Source organism: Grus americana, chromosome 14 (genome assembly GCF_028858705.1).
Source record: "Grus americana isolate bGruAme1 chromosome 14, bGruAme1.mat, whole genome shotgun sequence".
NCBI lineage: Eukaryota > Metazoa > Chordata > Aves > Gruiformes > Gruidae > Grus > Grus americana.
This window is the reverse complement of record NC_072865.1, coordinates 16966431-16983270: the sequence shown is the minus strand read 5'-3', so window position 1 is coordinate 16983270 and position 16840 is coordinate 16966431. Positions and strand designations below refer to the sequence as shown.

At 38.1% G+C, this 16840-nt stretch overlaps 1 protein-coding gene across 4 annotated transcripts in view; it reads left to right on the top strand.

The window, feature by feature from the left end:
* Nucleotides 1–16840, top strand: part of SLIT3 (slit guidance ligand 3) — a 528889-nt gene that overhangs the window by 344370 nt on the left and 167679 nt on the right. For all 4 annotated transcript variants that reach the window (XM_054841901.1, XM_054841902.1, XM_054841900.1 and 1 more), the window contains one exon: nucleotides 11542–11613. In XM_054841901.1, the coding sequence (XP_054697876.1) occupies nucleotides 11542–11613 (72 nt within the window). The remainder of the gene's footprint in view (nucleotides 1–11541; nucleotides 11614–16840) is intronic.

Sequence of the window (16840 nt, the reverse complement as noted above, 5' to 3'; positions counted from 1 at the left end):
AGATGGAGCCGAGGAGTCTTTTCCCACCAGAAAACACACGTATCTTCCACAGTCTTCCTTCCTTGTCACTGTGTACTTGAGAAACCCAACAACAATTTGTGTATCTTTGTCCCTGTGCACTAGTGACCATCTACACAGAGATTAATTATTAGACTACACAGGGATTTACTGTTTTAACTGCTGCTATTCCAGTTAGACATTAATGCAGAGGTCTGGGTGGTGTACTCTTGTTACACATGAGTTTCCTTCTGATGGAATTAGTTATTTCAGCTTTTGTTTTTGAATCCACAAAATTAAATAGATTATAAAAAACAAGAAGAAATTAGTGGCGGGGTTTGTTTCAGGTGCCTGAAACAAGCACACAGCCATTTGCTCACTCACCCCACCCCAGTGGGATGGGGAAAAGAATTTAAAAGAAAAAGGTAAAACTTGTGGGATGAGATAAAGACATTTTAATAGACCAGAAAAAGGAAGATAATAATAATAATATATACAAAACAAGTGACGCACAGCACAATTTCTCACCACCGATGCTCAGCTAGTTCCAGAGCCACGCTGCCTCCTGGCCAGCTCCCTCAGTTATATACTGAGCACGATGTTATATGGTATGGAATATCCCTTTGGCCAGTTTGGGTCAGCCGTCCTGTCTGTGTGCCCTCTCAGCTGCTTGGGTGCCCCCTGCCTTCTTGTTGGCAGGCCAGTAGGAGAAGCTGGAAAGTCCTCAACTGCTTGCAACAACTAACGTATTAGTGTGTTATCAATATTATTTGCATCTTAAATCAAAACACAACACTATACCAGCTGCTAGGAAGAAAATTAACTCTATCCCAGCTGAAACCAGGACAATAAGGAAATGCCAAAGCTAATGTTTGTAGCTGCAGTCTTAATTCAGTGCTGCTGTTTATATTTGTTGTGGTATGCACTTTAATTACAGCATAGTCTCATGTTGCTGTTAAAAACTGGATTAGTTTCTTAATGTCTAGGGATGCATCAGGGTTGGGTAGTGGGGGAGCCTGTGTATATAGGATCTGTTTATTTGTTGCAGAAACAGGAAAATTCTAAAATGGGGACTGTGGGGAAGATAATCTCATGAATGCTGTTCAGAGAATTGGGTTGTATCTCTTCTTGCCAGTGGTTTTATTAATGGATTCTGGGCAAGTGACTTGCACAAACTTTGCATGGGTGGTCACTAGTGATGTAATCCTCGGTTTCTGGCTGACTCAGCTGAGATATTCAGAAGTGCTGAGGACTTACAGCTGCAGCAAAAGTCAATAGAAGCTGTGCTTTGAACATGTTGTGCTGTGCAACGCTAATTACTTTGAAAAGCCAAGTCCCAATCATCTGCAGACTTATAAATCAAACTCCAGAATCTAAAGTATATCCTTAGATCTTGAAACTGATCTTAGATTTCAAACCTGTACTTTTTCATATCAAGCTTACTTTATCACTGTTACTTAACCTTTACAATACTCTGTCTGGTGAGATTAAGAGAAATATAATTGTATAAACCAAGAGTAATGCTAGATAGGATGTATCTAAATCAGAAATGAGGACCTTTTGTTTAAATGCTGATGTAATTGCACCAGACAGAGTAGAGAGACTGACAGTCTCTCAAGGAAAAGTGCTGCTGAGGCACCCATATCTGGTGAGATAATAAACACAGCTTCCCGTCTGGCTTCTGAGCAGAGTAAGAGTAAAATAGGATGGCAGCCCTTCTACCAGCATCTAGGTTTGGCTTAAGGTCAGTTTTGAGTCACTTGTTCTGTGTTGGTTTAGTTTACCGTTCTCACTATAGATAGTTGAATTGGTGACTGATATTTTTCTAAGTATGAGTAGTACTTGGTTTTGGTGCCTAATTTCTACTCTTAGGAAAAATGCTCAAGTTTGAGTACTAAGGAAAAAATCTAATGCACTTAACTGTTGGTTTTCTCGTGGTTCTGACAAAATGAAAATGAATCTACTTTTCTGCAAGAGAATCACTTTGAAATGTAATATTTGACTTGTTCCACCTTCAATTAATGCTTTTCTGACAAATATAATACTTAGACAATTGCTCTCATGAGACTACCACTGTTCTGGGCAGTGTTGCTGGATGGCAGACACACGTGTAGATGAGTGTGTTGCTTTTGTTGCTTCAGTGATTCTTTTGGGAAGAAATTACCTTCTCTGTTCTTCAGTACCTGTAGGAGTGTGTATTATAGGAGAGCTGGGATGTCCGTTATGAATCTTGATGAAGCTTTTGTGATTTGAGGAAAGTGATCAACAAGTTCTGGGCATTTAAATTACTGGTATATTCAAAATCAATTTTCCACTGATTAAAATAAAGTCAGAAAAGCTATTATAAAAAGATTAGCACTGGTAACTCTATTTATTGTTATAAAATTAATTCTTTCTTATATAAATTATAAATTAATTGCACCATAACAATTTCATGTATATTAACAATTGGCTTTGAAGTTCTCAGCTTCTTAAAGGCAAGAGTTTTTTCTTTTTTTCAAGAATATAAGTGTATAGAAACTATAAACTTTAGGGATAGAGGAAAGACAGTTCTGCATTTAACATTGTTCTTCCTCCTAAAAGAAAATTATAATAATTTTCCCAGGCTTCCAGTAAATACTGCAGCTGAAGCCAGCAGAGTATTTTTGAATACTGTAATAAATGTTCCATAATTGCCTCTGGTGGCAAGTTCTCTGGCTAGGGAATCAGGTTGGCTCCTGTAGTTAAATCATATAATATGATTTTCATTCACTGCTGTAAATTGGCTCTGGACAGCTTCACATGTCAAATTTGACTACTATTTTCTGGATCTCACTAGGCAAACTGTGTCATTCATTCCTTGCATGAAAAAGAGATTTCTATTGTCAGGCCAAAAATGTGTAGAAAATCTTCTGTTCTAGGAGGACAAGACACAAAAATAATAAAGAAATAATAAAGGAAATATTTTAGATTGAGAGTCAGTAGAGAAAATATCAATATATGGGAAATGTCAAGCATAAAGGTGTTTTCTGTGCTGAGACAGATTAAGGAAAACAGAAAGGTGTGTTTCACAGTTTTAGAAACAAGCAGTAACGGCAGGGAGTTTCTGCTGTAAGATGAAGGCAGGATTTATTTCTTACATCTTTTATTTCTAAAATTAAGTATAACTAATGTCACCTATAGGCATAAGAAGATGGTTTTGTTTTGATAAATCTAGATTTCATGCACATGATAATTTTCATTTGGACTGCATCATTTTTACCTTCTCTCCTCTTTGTAATTGTGAAATTTCTATTTTAAAAAAAAAAAGGTTATGTGCAGGTGGATTTTACTCAGTCAAGTTGTGTAGGAGTTAGTAACCTTACAAGGTTTGTAGGCTTTGGGTTGTTGGGGTTGTTTTAGTTGTTTTTTGTTGTTGTTGTTGTTTGGGGGGTTTGGGTTGGGTCTTTTTTTGGTGCATGTTCTTTTTTTCCAGAGATGTCACTTTAGTCCAGCAGGAACCTAAATTTAGCCTTATTAATAAAAATTAATGGTATGATCCAAAAGGCATGTATCTTTTTTATCTAATACAAATGTCACTCAAAAGCTCCTGTTTTGCTAACCAAAATGAGGAGGTTGTAATGTATAATGAGTTTATATATCCTGAAAGCTAATTACGAAAGTGTAGAAGGAATTGCAGAAAATAAAATAGGGAGCATAAAATCATAACTTTGAAATAAAATATACTAATCAGATATTTTTACTGCATGAAACACTAAATGTCTTTTGGCTAACACATGTTCTTCTGTTTATTTTGCTAAAAAAAATAGGTAAAGAGGAATGTTTATGTTCAAATTCCAGAATCTGTTTTGTTGACAAATTATTACAGGTGACAGAACTTCAACTATCAGAAACCTATTTAATTTTCCTACTTATTTCTTGTGTTTTACCTTTCCCTTGTCAGTATTTGTAAATGTGTGCTAAAAATAGGTGTTACAGAATGTACAGAGCTCTTCACATTAAGTTAATTACTGATTAAACAGTTACTTTTTTTCCTTTCTCTCAGTTACTGCTTCCATTTCCACTAAGTCTAAAAATACATTTTTGCGTTACAAGTTGACAAATATAATGCAAACCAACTTGAAATCCTCAGATGCCTGAGCTAGTTATTGCATTGTTAGAAAATTTGGAAAGTGATCCAAAGGGCTGGAAGGTTCTTGAAGTGATTGGAAACGAACTGAGGTTGGGCGGGACTGACTGACTAAAGTAACAGGGAAATAGCAGTATGATTTGTTAGTCTTTCTGGGACCCAACAGAACAGAAACTTACTCTCAGTAAAGCAAACGTCAAGAGTTTGGTTTGTTAAAAACCATTCCTCCTTGTTTATATTTATGACATGTAACCAGCTGTTACTTTCCAGTAGGCACTGTAGAAACCATGTGTCTACTTCACGCTTCAGATAAAACAAAACCAACACACACCCCCAAACCAAACCAATAAATAACAACAAAAAGTGCTCAGCAGAGGTCTAAGGTTGAGTGAGCCTTCTCACTCTGCGTTGTTGAAGTGAATGCAAGAACCTCGTCTGCTACGTAGCACCTTGTGAGCTGGTCTCCTTGGAACCTTCTGAACTGGAATCACTGGGACTGAACTGGAATCACTGAGTGTCAGAAACACCAAGAGTGGGATCCATGTTTCTGCTGAGTTTACTACGCCAGAGCATCTCAGAAACACAAACATGCATCAACACGTGCATGCTGGTTGAATGAAGTATGCAATTAGGCTGCATTTCAGCAGTAGGGAGTTGGAAATTGCCAAATCTCTCCAGCCTAATGACTCTCTTTCCTGGATTTGTGTTGACAGCCACATGCCTGTATACAGATAAAATCTTCCTGCAAACTCTAATCCCAAGTCCATATGACCCAATAAAATCTGCTGAGATGAGAAATTATCTCTGTCTAGTCTAGAAGAGTGGGGAGATGTGATTTTGTATTCTACCCCAAAACAGCTTCTGTTTAACATCCTTGCTGATCGTACCCCACTGATGATGGCTCACAGGGAAGCTGACTTGAAAGCCCTGCTTTTACGTCTGGGCACAGCCCACAAACAGTTCATGCAATTGTGGCATTGCATGAGAGGGAGCTCAGGCACCAGCAGTATGCTCGGTGGATGCCTGCACCCTCGCTCCAAGGATGAAGCAAGGAGAATAAATGAATGAGACTGGCAAGAGAAAACAATGAAAGGTGATGAGAAGTGCCAAAAATTCTGCTTGGGAATGTGGAATATCACAGTGGTAGATGGAGAAACCTTGAGGTTTGGCAGTATATTACTGCATTCTGGCTGTTTATGTTGATAGAGACATTGGTGTTATGTCGAAAACTGTTTTGCAAAATACCAGTCTGGAGGTTTCTCTGATGTCTTCCTGTTTGTCTGTACCGCATTTGATGCAAAATTAACATCCCACAACAGAGCTGGTGGATTCATAATGTGACTGCCATTACAAATTCAGTGTTTACCAGCAGATACCTGACCAAATGCTCAACTACAGAGTTGTGTCAGCTTAAACTAAATTCACTGTGGTATGCCAGAAAATCCAATATCACTAGCACTACTTTTAGGTGAACACACCATGGTATCAGGGAACATATCAAAACATCTGGTTTCATCCTGAAATATGTCTTTTGATGAGTAGAATTATCTATGTAGCTTCCTAGGTAGATTTATTTTGAAAACTCACTCTGTTCTTGACAGAATTTTGTCTGTTGAAGATCTACCTTTAGGTGAATAGTTAAGAAGCAGTCCTTTTTAAATCTATAGCAGGAGCTCAACAGCTAGACTCTGAAAATCACCACCAAATGTCAGAATATGAAGGGAAACTCTAGTTGTCACCTTTTATTAATATAGGCGGACAATTTACTGGCTCTCAGCTCTCCACTTCCTAAAGCAGACTCAATGAGAGGGATTTATAATACGTATTATTAATTTTATTTGGAAGTCATTCAGGCACTGCGATGAAAGGCAGCAGTATAAAAGTCTTGGAGAACCACATGTGTTTAGGGTTTTTATAGTGGTGGTAGAGTCTTTGGCTGAGGTAGAAATTGAAGGTTTAACTGTTGGAACAAGCAGTAAGCACAGACATTTAAAATGCTGAATGTCCTGCCATCCCAAAGCACGTTGTTTTCTACTTGTCAGAGAACTGAGGGTCGACAGAGCCGCAAAAAGACTGTTCCTTGGTAATATAGATCCATAAACACTTTGTGAAGCAACAGGACTGCAGGTTTTTTGCCTTGCACTTTGCAGAGAAGTGCACTGTTGCAGTGCTGCGGTGTAAAGGGCAATGACTGTGACTTCTGCGTTTTTCACTGCAGAATAAGCTGCAGGTTCTGACTGTGTAACTGCAGGGCAGCATTCCTTCCTTCCTTCCTTCCTTCCTTCCTTCCTTCCTTCCTTCCTTCCTTCCTTCCTTCCTTCCTTCCTTCCTTCCTTCCTTCCTTCCTCCCTCCCTCCCTCCCTCCCTCCCTCCCTCCCTCCCTCCCTCCCTCCCTCCTTCCTTCCTTCCTTCCTCCTTCCTTCCTTCCTTCCTTCCTTCCTTCCTTCCTTCCTTCCTTCCTTCCTTCCTTCCTTCCTTCCTTCCTTCCTTCCTTCCTTCCTTCCTTCCTTCCTTCCTTCCTTCCTTCCAAGGTTGCCTCCTATCCAGGGCTGTCTTTGGGTAAATACTTCAGTGCAGCTCCCCAAACCTGCTGTGCATGGTAGGAATAAAGCCTATTTTTCAAATAAAAAGGCAAGAAAGGGGTCAGGAACAGGGATCAGATTTAGCCTATATTTTTAGTAAGATGACCAGATTTTATGTATGATTTATTCCTCTTAAATACTGAAAATATATCTGTGAACTTTTCTGCATCAGAGTCCAAAATGTCCAATAAGATATGTAAGTCCAAAATATGAGATAAATGTAATATAATGGTCCAAGTAGCTTTTATAATCCAGTTGTTCTCACTCCTTGGCAAGGAGGAACAGTGTCTCTCTTGATTGCTATGTGCTCTAGAAGTTTCCTCCTTCCCAATATAAATGATTCTCCCCAGCCCTGGGCTTTGTTACTGTGGGGGGATACACATGCTGCTTATTTCTCCCAAACAGTCCTTACCCAGCTCCCTGCAAACCCCTGCTTATGGGGCAGGAGAAAAGTGAGGGGTTTGCCCTTCCCAACAACCTTCACACAGGTGGTATGCGTCCTGCCAGACGTGAGCATGCTACAGGTTACTGCTGCACACTAATCTGATCTTATGCTTTCTCTCGGAGACTGCTTTTGGTTATTGGCTGCCTGAGTCATGCAAGCCCGAAAGAGCCCCAGCACTGGGAGCAGAGCGACGTGATCCAGGGAGCAGTCTGGCTCATTCGCTCGCTTTCCGTCTCTCCCAGCAGGGAAGTTCATGACTGCCCAATGCAGAGGGACGTTTCTGACACGTCTCAGGCAGGAGCTCGGTGGCACTGTTAATAGAGCGTGGCTGTCTCATTTGTAGGCTCTATTCATCTGACAGCTAAGAATTATCAGTACTGATGCTTCACTCTCTTTTTCTCTAAGCTAGTGATTTGTCTATGTTATGGGTAGGTAAGCTTGACAAAACATTACACATTAGCAGCTGAGACGGTGTTTGAAATGGGAAAATTGCTAGCAAACTGCTCCATTAGAGACCCAAATAACAAATTCTTTCTTTTCCTGAATGAGAGAGAGATAGTTGAGGCCCAAATTAATACGTCTGTCTCCCCGACTCTGCAGGGAGAATCACTCTTCAAGACAAATGGCTTCGTCACTCCTGAGAGTGTGAGCTAGCTCTACCAAGGCTGCATTAGACAGCGCTTTTATCCTTTGTGTTTTGCCATCCTGGATGTGAGCAGTACAGGCGCCAGATGAGGAGATGATGAAAAGATTTGCACCTCAGTGAACTTTCAGATGGATTAGCATGGGAATTTGAGTGCTTATTCTTTACTCTGGGATCGTTTATCATATTTAACTGCATAGTTTCCCCCCATTTGTTTTTGTTTGTTTGTTTTGTTTGTGTGGTTTTTTTTTCCTCTGGTATGTTTGCTTTTATGGCTGTGAAGTCATTTAAAGAGAGTGGGAAGAAGGAGGACTTTATCCTGTCTAACATCATGTTATTACAAGAAAAATGCATCTGAATCTATTGGGCCCTCATACTTTCCAATCTCTGATAATATGTTAGAGAAGAGAAAGGAAATTGTTCTTGTCCTTTCATGTTGTTGTCAAAGACTCTAAAATACAGCTTTGAGAGGCAGACAGAGCATTGCTGCCTGTCAGAAGGGGGGAGATATGCTTCAATTCATCTAAACGATACAGCTGGCAGCAGGCGACATGGCACAGTGACATGGGTAGTTGGAAAGGAGGAACAAAAGCCCCTGAGAGGTTTGAACATGGCCAATTTATTTTATCAGTTTTGTGAATTCTTTTTGTGGAGTCTTTCAAACAGAACTTATTATGAAATACTAGAAGAAAATCACGGAAAATTTTGAGTTGTATGAAATTTTAATTGTAGGGGGTAGTAGTTCAAGTTATCAAAATTTTAGCCCTTTAGGACTGTGTCTCTTGTACAGAGTTCTCAAATGTGTTATAAAATTATTTTATAGTATATTCTGGTGGTGGACAAAAAAAAAAATGAAGTCACTGATGTTGCTTTGCACTAGCACAGGTGGTTTTATAGTGTATGACAACACTTCATAGTATGCAGGGATAGACCATGAGAAATACAGTTTTCCAGAGGTCGTGCTTTAGGTAAACTGGGTAATTTTCTCTGAAATAAAATGTGGCCGTAAAATTTAGATTATCTTTTAACTTTTTGCAGAAAAAATTACAACACTAGGTAAGAACTCTGTTTTTCACGTTATTTGAAAGATGGCACCTCTAGCAGCAGTTTCCCATTATATCATGAATAACACTGGTTTATAATTAAGCCTTCGTCACCTTGAAATTGCTAACACCCCTTCTGGCAAAACCTAGTGTTTCCTAGAGATTTTTAATCCTGTACTGTCCTTCACATGTCATTTATGAGCTCGGGTGAGGTGAAAGCACAATACAAATAATTTGTTTTCCACTATTTCAGATGTGTAACTGCATTGTGTTTTTCAGCCTGTGCCTGCCAATCTATAACATGCATTTATGAAAGAAATGAACAGAAATCAGATTAGTACTTTGTACTTTTAAAATACTTGCTTATTTAATGCTGTACTTTATTTAATGCTCAAGATCAGCTGCATTTTGTGCCCAAGTTAGAATCCACTTGCAAACACACCCTGATGAGAACGCACGGTACTGTTCGTTGCTTCTCTGGTAGCATCTGCAAAATGTAGTGCACTAAGCATAATGTGTTATGTGTAGTCTTTAGTCCTTCATTTACAAAGAGCTTCATACAATCAAAAAAAATGTAAGGTGCTAAGGTGAAATATAGCAGCAGATGACAACAGCCTTGTCCATCTATTTCTGTACAGGCCATCTGCTGCAAATTTTGTAGAAAAGGGTGAAGAATTCAGTACTGCTTCAGAAGGTAGCTCTCTGAAACAACTCTTTCTGTATTCCTCTCCACCTTTTCTAGAGATTTCATTTTTTCTTATTACTTGGGATCTGTGGCCATTCTTTTTTTTGCCCTTTGGGCAAAATTTCTGTGTATATTTCCACCCCTGAGTCACTAAAATTCTTTTGGAATTTTAAGTGATTATAAAAAGGGGCCGTGTTTCCCCCCATCACTATATTTGAGTTTCCCTGTAAGGACTGCTATGCTGCGCCGATGTGCAGCATGTGCGTACCCCCAATTTCCATCCATAAGGCAGGGAATTGGACAGGCAGGGCCCTCTTTTGTTCCTAGAAGTGTCTGCGTAGAAACACTTGGGAGGAGTTACACACCAAACTGGCAAGCTGACAAAAAGCCTTTATGGGAAGAGTATGTCTACTGCTAATTCTGGTGACAAACACCCAACAATAGTAGCGTGCTGAAGCTTACAGCAATTTGCATTTCACTGTGGACTTGCCAGAAATGAAGCACATTATATTTAGACCAACTGGAAGGGAAATCTCAGACACTAATTCAAATCACAAAACAAGGAATAGAATTAACTCTGATCACAACCATTAAAATAGACTGCTACAGAAATAAAAGAGTGCATGCACATTGACTGTACAAGTTGACTGTGTAAGTATCACAATATTCATGACTTAAATAGCTGCTTAGAGTATAACTGAGCTGGCAAAATATCTTATTTTCAAGGGGATTTTTCTTTTGTCTATTGAAGGATACGCTGTGCAGTAGTGAGCTGGTGGGCCTTACACATTTTCTCTACGTTATTCCCAAGTCCTTTAAAAAATGTGATTTACTTCTCCCTGCATCTCATTTTATCTCCATTCCTGGTTTTAAAATTTTTTCTCCCCTCTGCATTGCTGCAGCAGCTCTAAATGACTAGAATGATTCATTTCATCATTCCGGTATGTTTTTGTATTTCGTTTCTAAACCACTTCCCACCACAGATTTTTGCTATTGAAACTGTTTCTTTTTATGAGATTTTTGGAAAAAATGCACAACATTTGAATAATAAGTTAGAGCTGGGTAAAATCAAATTTTACTTGGGTTCCAGCTCTGATTGTAGAGTTTTAGCTGCCATGGTCATTTGAATTTGTTGTATGGGCATCCACTTTTACATTTCTAATTGAGATGAATATTTAGGGTTCATCTGAGAAGGCGACAGTCCTTTTAGCACGAATTTGGGGAACTTGCTGACAAAGACTTGAAAATACTTCTGGGAAGGAACAGAAATTAATCTTAATGGTTACTGTATGTTGTATCTTAAAGCTGCTTACATTTTATGTTAGTGATACATGCATTTATGATACTTCATAAAGAATACTTCTTTCAAACCAAATCTCAGAAATGAAAACAACAGCGTTTTATGTCGTCTGGACCATATTTTAAAACACCTTCAGTATTTTGTAGTTAGAATAGGAAGATACAGTCCTTTTTTGCTCTGCTTTAACACAGAATCTTCCCCCCCTGCTCCCCCCCCCAAAAAAAAAAAAAAAAAAAAAAATCTGGATTCATATTGCAGTGAATTCCACTTTGGTTTTCAGCATGTTCTCACAGATTGGTGCTCCTGACTTGTTCTGATAATATTATTAATCTGCTTATTAAGCTGTCACAACATAGCATAACTTTCAGTTTAGATATCTACGTTCTATTTACAATAGCTAGTAAAGGAAAGCATCTGTATTTTCTACATTAACTTCGATTAAGTAGTAATAAAATATGCCTACTATTTTTTTATTAATTCCATGTGCTTTAAAGGTGCAATTTCTATAGCCTGTGACTTTTTTCTATACAGATTTAGTGTAATCAATGAGATTATTTTATTTTCTAAGTTATTTTCTCAGTATTTTCTCCATTTAGTAACTTTCAAAAGAAAAATCTGTTTTGCATAAAAACTCTATAAAATTGTTTTGTATTTATATAAAAACCTACTATCATGTTTAATGTTATTCCTGTCCTATAATTGTGTAGTTAACGTGTATATTAATTTGGTTTTTTTTAGACGTTTGGAACAAAACCTCATCAAAATCATCCCCCCTGGAGCTTTTACCCAGTACAAGAAGCTTAAGAGAATGTAAGTTTTAATAAGACCAACGTGCAAGAGCAATCATGAATCTTCTAGCTTGAAGTTCAGTATCTTTATTTTAAAAACATATTGGCAATTTCCATGTTGAAATCACTGGGGATTGCACAAATAATCTCTTCAAAGTGTAAGCAACAATGGAATTTGGTTCAGGATGCCTAACAGTGCATGAAATCCTTAATAATGCTTAATTTCACTTCCTATTATAAACGATGTGAGCTAATTAGTTGGTAGTCTGTTTGAACTTCAAATCTGTTTCTTCGGAAAAGATTTTAAGTTCTATTTTTTTCTCTCATTCTGGTGTGTGTTTGCACCACTTCAATTTAGTTGACCCTAGTTACAGCAGGAGTGCATGTTCTTGCAGTAGTTAAGATTTTTTTGTTGTTATTGTAGTGCATTCAATGTCCTGATGTTGAAATAGTTTGACTGTTTACAAGAAAACAAAGAAACTTGCTGGAGCTTGTTTTCTCTGTTTCTTAATCACCAGTAGATACCCAGACAATTCTTTCCTTATTAGCTCTTGTGTTTTCTCTTTGGATTTAAAAAAAAGATTGTGATTTGTCGCAGCACTCTCATTCCCCATGGTCAGTCTTTCTTTTCATTTTTAAGTGATATGTGAGAGATGTTGTGACAGTGGTACAACAATACAGACAATGGTAAAACAAGTTACTCCTGCTTCACCATAGTATCAAGATGTTGATGGGTACCACTGGACCAGTGACTTCCAGAAGTCATTCAGGCTTTGTAGCTCAGTGCTAAGACTGCTAAAAAGGTGCCATTACAGTTCTTGTTTTCTGATGTGAACAATACTTACTGGAATTAAGAAACTGTCAGCTCATTTCACAGAAGACATTGGATTAATAGATAGCTAATGCTTTTGGAACCAGAAAAGAGCTTGTGCTGTACCTTCGGATTTAAAGGTAAAATTACTGTGTTTGCCAGTCCAAACTTATCAAGTTCCTAGAGCTGAAGAGCTGTAAATATGGATCTTAATATTTAACACGTTAAATCATCAATCTTATAGAGTCTCTATTCTTCTGTCTCACTTCCAATATAGCTGTATGTATTTTTAAAGAAGTACTGTATTAGATAGCAAGACGGTAATTTCAGTGAAAAATGATGGATCCCTTTTCAGTGACCTAACTTGTAACTTTTTCATTATTAAAGTCATACTTAGTTCTTTCTGAGGTATGACTAATTTTAGATTTTGGCAATGTTTTACTGTCCTTTCATTTTTCATGATTGGTGAGCTCTAGTTTTATGGGAGTTGACCAAAAAACCTGTTCTTTAACTTGACTAGCTGCTCAACCCAATGCAACACTTACTATGTGAAATGATTAATGTTAGAATTTCACAGCAGAATTCCATTAGTAAGTTGTGTTAACAGCTTTCTGGAGTATAATTGGCATACTCATTGAGATCTGAACTCATAGTTAATAGTGAGTTACTATGCCAGATGATCTGTATCAGAGCTTAGTTAACGTGACAGCATTGTGTGGAAGAACTTGGGATAGACAGACTGCAGAATATCCCATAACAAATGTGATGTTTTGCCATTTGCTTATTAACCTGTCTCCTTGTTAAAGTTTTATTCCTGCTGGACAGTGACACTCTAAATTGGGCATCACTGTTGTTACATAAAGTTTAATTGAGGACATTTGTTCCACTATTTGAAGAGATGATTGACATCATCTTCTCAGTGGGCAAGATTCTTAGTATCATTAACACAAAAATATACTTTGATCAAAAGACTACCTCTTAAAACAAAAGAATTATCCATCCTTTTCTTTATAGAGGAAGGACATGTTCGGTATCACTGAAGTCTTCAGCCGTTCTTAATTTTTGTCACTTTGATTTCAATGAGCAGTGCAATAGCATGAAGATTATTGATTTAATTAATTGATGCCCTATCCAGGGTACAAATTAAGAACATTATTATTATTACTACTACTACTTTGATATAATTCAGAGGATAGTATTAGCATAACATTGTGAATTTGATTGTATTTTTCTCCTGGTGAATAAATATGCAAGAATGTTACAGATAATAGACTGCTCACTTGCAGCACACTCAGTATTTTGAATGTTTACTGAGTATTTCCTGCAAGATTATGCAGTTTCCTTTTCTTAAATAATTGGATAACTGAGATTAACTTTTAGGTAAGAGCCAGTTGTCCAAGATAATCTTTATATGACTTGATAGTGATAGGTCAAGATGATAGCAGAAGATGTCTGTATATTAATTCAAGTGTTGTATGTGCATCTAGCTGAAGTTTGCTGTTTAGAATGTCTCTTCAATAGCTTCCAGAGTGGGAGAGTTATTTTGGTGATTGGGTTTTAGCAAAGGAGCTGAAATCTTTTGTGTCTTGGACTTCATCATAATTGCCCACACCTTCTCACACGATTAATTACATGAAGCTAAATGTATCTATCTCGGAAGGAAGATTTGGCTCCTGTAGGATTCAAATATGCAGTTGAATTATATAATCTGGGATGATGGTTCACCTGATTTTGGGATGAATGTAACAGGTACTAGCTGGGTAGCTAGCCCTCAATCAAGGGCTTTAGAAGAGGTTTGAGGGGCTTGAAGGAGATACATCCCATCTCAAGAGATGGTGGTTGTCATTATTGCATGAAGTATCCAAGCCCAGACATGCCATTTTGAATTCATTTATGTAGCAGTTGTGTTTGTACCATAGTTCTGTAACTTCTAGCCTACAAGTTCCAAAGTTTATGGCAGTGCCTCCCATTTTGTCTTTGCTTTTCTGAGGCTTTTAACTAACAAGTTTCTAGCACAAGAGTAAGAGCCAAGTACATAGAGCCACTTTGAAAGATGTGATTGTACCTCTCTAGCTGTGACGATTGTAGTGGAATTTCATGTTGTCAAATTAATTTTACCATACATTAGCAGAAAACACATCGAGATTTCACAGTCTTCCCAGTAGCTGTGTGGCATTGCTACTTTTGTTAAGCAGCTTCTAAAAACTAAACCATATATGACATGGATTTTTGCTGAGTACTGTTGTCAAATGAGAACAGTTCATTTTACATGTTAGAGATAATCAAGTAATCTGTTTCTAATAACGTTAGTCGACAAAGAGAATATTTATCCAGTGCTATTAATAGTTTTGCATTTGGCTGCATCTAAAAATAAATCTGGTTTGTTTCAAAACCTTTTACAGTAAAGACATTTAAGCCATACAGTCATATGTTATAGAGTGACTCACAGGGTATCCTTGCTCCCCTGGTGCAAAGTCAAAAACAATTTACGTTCCTACCGGGTAACTGAGCACAGTCACCCTCCAAGGTGTGTTAAACTACCTTTGGAAAGAAGATCTCTACTGTGCTGACAGAGGTGCAGGGAGACTAGTATGAGGTGACTAATGTATTCCCTGCCTGGGTGGAATCCTGGTAAGTTTATTACATTTCTGGCTAAAGAGCTACCTTCCCACTGAGTGAGTCAGAGATACCCAAAACTATGAAAATGAGCCTTATGTGATCTAAATCGACTTAGTTGTGCAGGTTAGAAAAACCCACATCTTTTTGTCTTGATGTAAATCAAGCACAGAATTGGATGATCTTACCAAAGCAGACTAAAGGAAAGGAACAAAACCACAAGGGTATAATTGAATCTCTTTGCCTCAGTCAAGTCAGAAGGAGATGGAGTCTCCTTATCCAACAGCAGTGGAGCTTGGGCTCTAATGGAAAGGAAATAATGTGTCTAATTATCTTCTAATGCTGATTGTAGTGCATCTGCATGAAGTGAGTGAGTGTCATCATCCAGCATGGCATTTATGCACATTCAGACACCATTAGTTATATACTTATTAATGTCCGGACATGTGGAGAGAGAAAGGATGGAAATGTTCAAATTTAGCAAATCAATAAAATAGTGCTGAAATACTTGTTTCAAAAACTAGATGCCCCTTTTCAGATGCTTGTCATTGTTCAGCAAACTCATGATTTCATGTCATTGTAATAGGCTTTAATATGTTCCTCAATAAATAGATAACACAGATACACATCAGACTTCTGCTTACATGAGAATTACTAGATAAAAAGCAGCAAATGCTACCAGGCAGTCTAAACAAGTTCCACAAAAACCTATATAAAAATAAGTATTCCTACTTTCGTTGTCACAAATTTTGCTGCTGTGAGTTGAGCTGAAGAACCAGAAACGTTCACTGAATGCTGTCCTTGTAGGCAGAATGTTGTAATAGAAAACCTCAGTAGATTGCAGAGCAGTTGTTTCATGAGCCTTATAAAAGAACGAAAGAAAATCCCACTTTATGTGGCTAGATTTGAAAACAGTTAGAGGACTTCAGTAAAATTTTAACTAATAGAATTTGTAGCTTGAAACATGTATAGAATGGAGAACCTTCTTACTTTCTGATTTCTACGTTCTTGTTCAAGTGATGTTTATTAGGGTCTGCCTGGGATCCTTAGCGTGTGCCTCAGCAGAAATAACAGTGAAGATGTGCATGAAATACTGTATTACTCCAGCTTCAGCTATCAGTGAAAAGATTTTGTATTACTGATACAAGCTGATACTGACTGTCAGTGAATGCAACAAGGTGGCTGAAAGTTCTGCCTGTAGCTAAGCACCTGGTTGAACTGATTGACAGAAAGATTGGATTGCAGTGACAGTCATGATAAAGGCTCCCAGTTCTGAGCATCTGGGTCCCAAGTGGAGTAAATTTGGCTCCATGTATAAAGAAATTGTGGCGTAGTCTATATTTGTCTTTGTGTACTTGGTTGGTTATGATTAAAATTGAAGGGTATTTTCTAAACCAGGAACACACTTTCCCTTGAAAATGACAGCAGGCTGTAACTGAATTCCACTCACATCATAGCTGAGATGGTGGAATCTCACTGGGGCTCCCTGACAGGGTCTGCAACATGCTGAGTGTTCCTCACAGCGCTGCTGGCTTCAAAGGTCCATGATTTCCATTTAGATGCTTGAAGGCTTTCCCTAGAGTCTGAAAACTCCAGGCAGACTGGCCAGTGCTGTGTTGACTCACTTCTCGCCTGCCTCACCAGATCAAGGTTATGATAGAATTTTGTGCTGCTTGTTTTCTCTAGGCTGTTAAAAACCAAACATCACTGGTACAGTGCCAAACTCCTCAGGGACACTGGTGCCTGCTTTGGGATTGTGGGCTGAGTAGTCTGTTTCCCATCCCCTTTCCCTTTGGTATTAAAGAGAGGTGGTGTGGGAAAA